Source organism: Equus caballus, chromosome 12 (genome assembly GCF_041296265.1).
Source record: "Equus caballus isolate H_3958 breed thoroughbred chromosome 12, TB-T2T, whole genome shotgun sequence".
In the NCBI taxonomy this organism is placed as follows: Eukaryota; Metazoa; Chordata; class Mammalia; order Perissodactyla; family Equidae; genus Equus; species Equus caballus.
The window spans coordinates 24,122,033-24,131,571 of NC_091695.1; the positions used below are offsets into that span (position 1 = coordinate 24,122,033).

The window sequence follows — 9,539 nt, forward strand, 5'->3', positions numbered from 1 at the left end:
ACTAAAGACAAATTATAAATTTACGTATCTTGGTACTTTGGGAAATTAAAAAAAATAGATGACATATGTCAAAGAAGAAATCACAATATAAATTCTAAATGCTTAGATTTCCTGACTACATGCATTTGCGCATAGACATAGAATATGGAATGTTAGAAAGGACTTCAAAGATAAGACAGGTAAAGTTCATTCTGAACACTGAGAAGCTGAATGCTAGGGAGAAGATATGACTTATCTATTAGACTTTCATCTCATGTTTCCTGGTTCAGTCATCTACTGATGTATTATATATCTCATCAAGTTCAACTCATTGTCTGAAACCCAACAAGAAGCTTTATTAACTTATTTGCTGTTGTTGTTGTGATGGTGATGGTGGTGGTGGTCATGCTGTTGGTGCAGGTGGGGAAGTGTTCAGCATTGAGAGAGGCCAAGGTTATCCGTGCATTTGTTGAATAGCTAACTATTAAGAGAAGAATTATGATGAGCACGTTGAAACTAGGAACATAGGAACACCCTGAAAGGGTTGCTCTAAAATCATGGAGAAATCAGAGATCTGAGAGTTAATAGCTGTCAAGAAAAATGAGGAGTAGGGACTAATATAATATGAAGATAAGAGATTAAAGGTGCCATCTGAATTCATGGCCCATTATCAGCACAATCTATTATATCTTAAGCATATTCTCTTAACATCTGCTTCAACTGCTTCCCTGTTTTATGCAGAGAACACTCCTTTGTAGGGAGTTTCCTATCAGATATCAAGACCTACTATAAAACTGCAATATTCAGGACAGTATGTTATTGGTACACAATTGGGAAAAACGACCAATGTCATTGAGTATAAAGTCCACAAATAGATCTACACATGTCATAACCTGATACAGGATGAAGAAGGAATTTCAAATCACAGTTAAAAAGAAGAATCTTTTCAATATTTGCTGTTGGCTTAATTGATTAAATAGGAAAAAAGTAAATTTCATCCTTATTTACAGAAATAATTTCTAATGCAAGGTGGTGGTTTAATGTGCATTCCTTATTTTTTCCTTATAATTTATATAAAAGGTATGCATTTTATTGAATTTATCACAAATTATTTTAAATATATTACAATAAATTAAAATATTATGTGTTAATGTCTCCAAATTTTAATTTACAAACAATTTTCTCCATACTAAGAATTACATAAAATGAATGACACATCTAAATATTCTTTTTCTGTCAAACAATTTTGACATTAGCAAATATCATTAACAGAAAACTTGTCAGAGGCTGCGTAAAACTTCTTATATCCTCTGAATAGGCTGAGGACACCAATGTGAGTAGCACTTCATTTTTAACCTGAATAAAAATGAAACTACCAGACCTGGTTAATTTGCTGCTTGGAGGTATAACAACACAACAGCAATAATAACATTTGTTGAGTTCTTATGTTTCATGCACTGTATGAAGGTACTTTCCATGTATTATCTTATTTAATTCCAGGAACAACACTGTGAAATACATACTGTATCATTCCATTTTACAGTCAAGAAACAGATGGTTTCTTTGAACTTCTGGTTTCAAATGTCATTTTCTCAGCTATTAAACATTATGAAGTCTTTCAACAATTGTACCCATCTTATTAACTTTAAATTTTATAGTTCAGAAAACACTTTGTCACTTTGTAAAACCTGTAAGCCATTCATTCATCTATGTATACATGCCTATAATAGTAATTATTGCAAATCTTTCAAGTTCTAGATACGGTGCTGGATGCTAGAAGCAAGACAGTGGACAAGATAGAGGTGATAGGTTCGGTTAGGTGAGTGATCAAGTTCAGAAAATTTAACACTGCGACCCTGGCTCACAGCTCAGAAATGGAAGAACAAGCAGAGGAATCAAGCATCAGAGTTTCCCAGTTTAGTGTTCTTCTGTAACATGATACTTTCCCAGGAAAGCCCATCATTTCCTCTCATTTGAATCAAGTGCTTGTGAAAAGATAATAACTGTTGTCAAAAGTGTTAAGTTCAATTGATCTAATATTATCACCTCACTATTCTGCATCAATGATTGTACTACAGGCTACTGGAAAAAACAAATATGAATAAAACAGGATCTGAAAATACAGGTTTTTTTTGAGGTGCAGACAATCGGGATGGACTTTCTAACAAAGATAAAGGATGAAGGAGTGAGAAGTAAGACAGGCAGCCAAGGTATCCATGCCCTAACTTTTAAAAATAGGAAGAGGCGCTGGCCTGGTGGCACAGTGGTTAAGTTCTCATGTTCCGCTTCAGTGGCCAGAGGTCTCCTGGTTCAGATCTCGAGTGTGGACATGGCACCGCTTTGCAAGCCATGCTGTGGTAGGCATCCCACATATAAAGTAGAGGAAGATGGGCACGGATGTTAGCTCAGAGCCAATCTTCCTCAGCAAAAAGAGGAGGATTGGAAGCAGATGTTAGCTCAGGCCTAATCTTCCTCAAACAAACAAACAAACAAACAAAAGAAAAGGAAGAAATTTGGGCCCAGCATCTAGGATAGTGGCTAGATATTATGATTCAATTGGGAAGAAGGAAGCCAAGAGCTCTTCTTTTAACTCTCTGCCCATGAGCAACTTCTGCAATACAAGATCCAGATTATAGTACTCACTCAGTCTCTAAGGAGCTTTGCAATTTTTCTCAGGTCTTACCGGTCATGGGCACATGTCATTTTTTGGTGGAAACCATTATCACTAACCTTATTTTAATTCTTGAATTGTGTGACTATGAAAACAGAGGAAGCTAATATAAAGATAGAGCCCATGGGAGATCTGTCAGACTGCTGCTAAGAATTAAGAAATGTAGTAAATGTTCAGATGCAGTCAGGAATTGTGATGAGTGAAGCGACTACATATGCAAACTGGCAAAACAGGGATGAGAATCATCTTCATTAACTTATTGTGATAAGGTCCTTGACCTGGTTTAGTTCTTTGAGTACTGTCTCATATTTAAAGTATCTTGATTGGAAAAAAAAAAAAGAAGAAGAAGAAGGTCAATATTCTTAAAAAAATTTTCCCTGAACTACAAGTATGGCTTATGAAAAATCAGGTCCTAGATAGAAACAGGAGTTGGAAAAGAATCCAGATTCTTATAAATAAGAGAACCATAAAAAATTTAGAAACCTTCTAGTCCAAACTTCTTAGCTACATATACTGAAGCTTACTTTTCCATATGCTTAATGGTCACAGGGAAAAGCCTGTTTGAGAATATGCTTTACTTCTTAGAGGTCAGAAAAGTTTTAAACAGTTAATAAACTACATAGATATAAATTTCCAAATTTTGCTTTTTGGGGAAATTTGTGGTGGTAGACACCAAGACATTAGGCAAATGGAAAGCATAAAAAGAATATTATTTGAAATTAATTACGGTGAAACATCTCCTAGAGATCTATACTATGGAATTCTCCCAGAATGATTCAAAAAACACTGTTAATATCCAAAAAACACAAAGATAGAGTTGAGTAAATACCCTATAGATCTTCTCTCATTGAAAGTGCATTGTCTGTGCAAATTCCTCTTAAAACTACCTATTTAAACACATTGATATCTAAAAAGTATGCAATTTAATGAAGAGAATACATAAATTACTATATATCAAAAACTAATATACAAACACATTTCCTCTCCTGCCTGTGAAAAGAAGAGTGTCAACTTAATGACCTCAAAGATCAAATTCTGACCAGCGCTATAGGATTGACACCCAAGTTATTGACATCAGCATATTTCTTAGGAGAATCCCCAAATGTTTCAAGAAGCAGCAATTATAATTGGCATCCCAGAGGAAAATACCCTTAAAGGGAGAAATACTAATTGGTAGCACTATACTTTCTCAAATCAAGATAACTTTTAATTAATATTTTATATTTCACTGGAGTTCAAACCAATTGTCTTCAATGAGTACAGGGCAATACTTTAGACATTACTAAAGGCAACTTTAAAATACCCTGATGCACAACTTCCCATGAAACTAAATTCAGGTAATTACTTTCATCATTTCAAGATCTCTAACATATTTCCTACATTGTTTGCCCTTTAGGAAATTCACACAAGGGTCTGGTCCTGTGGCACAGTGGTTAAGTTTGGTATGCTCTACTTTGGTGTCCTGGCTTCGTGGGTTAGCATCCTGGGTGTGGACCTATACCACTGGTCAGCTATGCTGCAGTGTTAACCCACGTATAAAGTGGAAGAAGATTGGCACAAATCTTAGCTCAGGGGTAATCTTCTTCAAGAAAAGAAAAGAGGAGGATTGGCAACAGATGTTGGCTCAAGGCTAATCTTCCTCAGGGGGAAAAAATTCATACAAAATATGTACTAATTGCAAAGTTCATGCTGTTTAATCTTCAGAAAACAAATACAAAAGATATATCCTTCCCCTAAAGGAGTTTGCACATTGATGGGATGCTTACGATATGGAAATAAGTAATACTAGGTATCAATGATTGATTTCCAGGAGAAAAACTCATGGAATGTGGCAGGTGGAAGACGCTGATCATTACCAATGATAACAACAGTGCCTGACATGTACAATAATCAACAAGTATATTTTAAATATATGAATAAGTAACATATTTAAATTATTGTTTCTATCATGTCTATCATGTTTGGGAAAGTTTTCTATAATTGAATCTAAAATTGAATTCAGAGCACCTTCGCCTCAAAATTAAATTGAGGAAGAGATAGCTGATAAATAATATTTGATATTCACAATAATCCCATGAACTGACTCTCACTAATCATGTTTTGCAATTACATAAACTGATCCTGAGAGGTAACTTCTCTAAGATTACACAAATAAGAAATAAATAATAGAATTGAGATTCAATCTCACGTCTGATTAACTCCAAAATCAGTTCTTTTCCCACCACACCATTCCGTCTCGATATGAAGAGGTTTTTTTTTTTCAGTAGACAAGGATCTGAAGAGAATCTTGATTTTTAACTCATAGCCAACAATTTAAAGTAGATATCATGAATCTTGGGATGGCAATGAAAAAGCAGCACACAAAATTGTTATTCACCCTACATAATGGAATTTGTGAATTTCCACTCTGAGTCAAAAGTCAAAGCTTTCTTAGTGAGGCCAGAGGTATAAAAAGTATGAAAAGAGTGCATTCTTTTCCAGGATTGGAACTTTCCTGGTCTTAGTAAATGCCTGTTTAGTGATTTCCAGGAAACATTTTCTCTGCCTGAGCAGGAGGGGAGACCCTTCTGTCCATAAATTGTACCCCCAATGTAATGTGTAATTATGAATGGATCTCAAGGAAGATGCATTGTTACAAACATTACTCAGAACTAGTTCTCTTAAACCCTTTCACTATGGCTCAGCATTCACTTTTATCTGTTTCTCTTCAATGAAAATGGACCTGTACTGTAGGATCATTCCTGTCTGGTGCCAATAAAATCATAATCTCAAATTCCTGCTCAGAAAGAACTCCTTTTCATGGGTTTGTAACAAGACATTTGTGATAAAGAGAGTTAATGTGATTTTACTAAACCAAAGTAATCATCTATTGTTCTGCCTCAACTATATATTAGATTGGAATAAGGGAGAGTCACAGAGAAGAATCTGTAATTGGCCATAGGCAAAGGCAGAAAGAGGAAAGGATTAGCAAATGCTTACTCTCTCACAAAACATGAGTTGAGCATCATCTCTTTATGAGATACTGTGCAAAGGTCATAAAGATGAAAGGACATGGTTTCTTCTCTTAAGAACTTCTTAGAACAGTGGAAGAAACAAATGTATATACATATAATTTGAGCATCATGTTATAAATGCAATGATAGAATTGTAAACTCATGGATAAGGAATAATGTGGTACCTACACTGCCTGAATGCATTAGAGAAGACTTCTGGAAGAGATAATGCTTCGGCTGAGTCTTCAAATATAAGGGTAAAGAAAGGTATAGAGGGAACTTGGAATTGGATAGTAGAAAAGTCCATCAAGTGGTAAAACATCTTTCCTGAATAAAAAGAACAATAAATTTTTTTAAAAATTAATCAACCAAATTACAACTTCTCCTTATGTCTAAGCTGAGGGAATATTGGCCACACACAAGGTGACAGCAACTGAAATGAGACATCAAAGAAAAGCGTGGCAGTCTGTTTGCCTTCTCAACTACGGGAATCTGCAGCACCATCCAATAAAGGAGCCACTTTCCTGGCATCAACTCTTCCTATTGTTTCTCTCATTTCTTAAGCTCCAGCCACACGTTCTTTCTTTCTGCTACTCTGACACACTAGGCTTCATCCCTAAATCTTTGTACTTGCTATTGATTCTCCTGACTATATTTTCCAATGCTCTGTTTATATTTGCCTACATGTGATCATGTAGGCTTCAATTCCCAAGAGTCCTTCCCATCCACTGAAACTGACACATTATCATGACCCTCACTTCTGATGTTGCCAGTCACTGTCTTCCATATTGCCTGGTTTTACCTTTTCCATGGCACTTTGCAATACCTGAAATATTTGATTATCTGTTTGTTTAGATGCCTTGCTATCTAACTTCCTCCCCTAAAATGTAATGAAGGACGTTTTTGTCTTGCTTATTGCTGAATGTCCAGTTTGTAATATATTGCCCAGTGATCACATAGGTTTGATGAATGAAACATTTTGAACCAATGGTAGCAATTATTATCTCGAGATCACAGTTCTGCAACAGACCTAGAGAGCAAGCAGTGCAGAATCCAATAGGAGGACAGAGGACCTCTAGGGAGAAAATGTGGAAAGTATAGATCATTTATCATTTTGTCTCCATAAGAGGTGCTTTATAGTTCTGTGGAAGTTTGGAAAAACTAGGTACGAAAAGAAAATCAAAAATAAAGATAATCATTAACTATAAGAAAATCAAATAATAGTACAAGAAGGGAATTGCATTCACAGTATTATTCATATAATTAGTAATTAGTATTAGTAATGTTCATAGTGTTACTCATAGTATTATTCAGGTATTACTAATGATACATTCATAGTAATTTTAACAACAAATAACTATAAGAAAATATTCGAATTTAATCGTATTGTGAAGATGTGGAGAAAGAAGTTATAGTTCTTGGGAAGGGATGAAGGAATCAGTGGAAGAATTTTAATACTTTATCTTTAATAAAAAAATGCCAATCAGTCATGTCCGTGATTGAAAAAGTCAATAAACAGACATAAGCAGATAATTTAAAATAAGTTAATTACCTAAGGAAATATCAAGAATGTATCTATAACGAGATGGGGCAGGAAAGAAGTGAGATAGGAGATTACATAAACCTTGTAAAATTGTTTGGCTTTTGAAGCAATATATTTTTTACCCTAGTAATTTTAAATAATAATAACAAATAATGTCAACTAATCACATGTATATGTGTAAAAACATAGGAGAAAAAGACCAAAAGCACATTAAATCTCAAATGTGATTTCTTTGAGAGTTGGGGTATTTAATTTCTGTATTATATGAATCCACATGTTTGAATTTTGTGTAATTAAGATTGTATCAGCTGGAAACGGCTACTTTCAGCCATGGAAATAAACAACTCAACATATAGTAGTATCTTATAGAACAAAGAACATTTCTCATTCATTCTACGTTTCTGTTGTGAGTTGGTGGAGCACTTTGTGCCACATCTCCTCACTCAAGAACCCACGCTTAAATCTTAAATCTTGCTGTTTATCATGACAGAAAAAAAAAAAAAACTCACTGAAGGGTTCTTTCACCAACAATTAACTGCTTAAATGGGAACTGACACATAAATTCTAATCTAACTCATTTTCCAGAAATAGCCACACACTTCCATCTAAACCAAGGGACAAGTGTAATCCTATGATGTGTACAAAAGACAAAGAAATTAAAGTACCTGTTGAACAAAATGAATGACAAGTACAAACATTTAACTTTTGTAATAAAAATTTTATTTTTTGAATTTGGATTAAAAAAAATCATTAAAGCTTTGAAACAATGCAGTAGTCCCCTTTGGCATACCGTATTTCTCATTTCACCATCAATCCTGTCCTGTAACTTAGGAAAAAGGTCTAGGAAATGTTTGGTGACCAAAAGAATAGAGATACCTTTTAAGAAAATAAGTTTTTCCTTAACAGCTCTCTGGTTAATGCTTCTTTCACTTCTTTATTTCTAAGGCTGTAAATCATGGGGTTCAACATGGGGATTACTGAGGTATAAAATACAGCAACCATTTTCCCCTGTTCCACAGATTCCTTTGAGGGAGGTCTAAGATACATGAAGAAAAGAGTTGCATAGAATATGGTAACAGCTGTCAGATGGGAGCCACAAGTAGAGACAGCTTTGTGCCTGCCTTCTGTGGAATGAATCTTAAGAATAGAAGGAAAAATATACAGGTAGGAAATCAGGATGAAGAGGAGAGAAGTGGAAAGGTTACATCCAGCCACAACAAACATTGACATTTCTTTGTTGTAAGTGTCAGAACAAGCCAGCTTAATCAATGGTGGGTCAGCACAGTAGAAGTGATTAATTTCATTGGGGCCGCAGAAGGCTAGGTTGTAGGTCCACATGGTCTCCATCAGGCCAGTGAGCACTCCATACACATAAGGCACCGTGATGAGGGATTTGCACACACCACTGGACATTTTGCTGCCATAAAGCAGAGGGTTGCAGATGGCAATGTACCGATCAAAGGCCATCACAGCCAGGATATAGATCTCCACATGGACCAAAGCAATAAAAAAGTAACACTGCACCAGACAAGCAGGATAGGAAATGGTTTTCTTCTCTGATAAGAAAATCTCCAGCATCTTTGGAGTCACACTGGAAGAGAAACACAGATCCACAAAGGATAAGTGTCTCAGGAAAAAGTACATGGGTGTGTGGAGACGGGCATTGACCTGGATGAGTATAATCATGCCAAGATTCCCTGCCACTGTGGCCATGTAAATGGCCAGAAACAGCAGGAAAAGGGGAATCTGCAATTCCAGGCGATTGGTCAGTCCTAAGAGAATGAACTCAGTCACTGAGGTGAAGTTTCTTCTCATAATTTCCTTCAATGAAAAATGAGGACTTTGGATCAGTACATATTGTTTTTTTTTAAATGGCAAAAAAATTTTATATTTTCTTATGACATGGTTTTGTGTGTGTGGGGGGGTGAGGGTTGTGCTTTTTTCCCTTTCATTTTCTGTGACTCTTTTGTTCCAGGAGATGCTGGTAGTGGTTTAATTAAAACAAGTCCATCTGGTTCTGTATCTTACTCACTAGTCAGCTTCAAGTCTTTTCCTTTTCTAATTGTCCTTCTATTTCTCTTTGTCTATTTCTCTTTTTAGTTTCCAGCACTATATTTCTTACCCATCTCTATTTCTGCTTTGTCTTTTTTCTACATTGTACTTAGCCTTACATTATTTTTTTATCCCAGAGTTTGCACTCAGTGCCAGTAAAAAATACTCACCACTCATCTAAATGAATTTACCAGATAACTTAGTCAGAAGTTGAGACCTTGTACAAGAAGCTCTTTTTCTGATAACAATTATTTTCTCCAAGCCATACCAGATAAAATCCATTAGGTTCTTTATAAAGGGG

At 35.4% G+C, this 9,539-nt stretch overlaps 1 protein-coding gene across 1 annotated transcript; it reads right to left on the reverse strand.

The window, feature by feature from the left end:
- Window positions 1–8,065: 8,065 nt before the first annotated feature.
- OR5M8B (olfactory receptor family 5 subfamily M member 8B) lies at window positions 8,066–9,001 on the reverse strand. The gene has a single exon (XM_023654880.1). The coding sequence runs from the start codon at window positions 8,999–9,001 to the stop codon at window positions 8,066–8,068; it is 936 nt and encodes a 311-aa protein (XP_023510648.1).
- Between the last annotated feature and the right edge of the window lie 538 nt (window positions 9,002–9,539).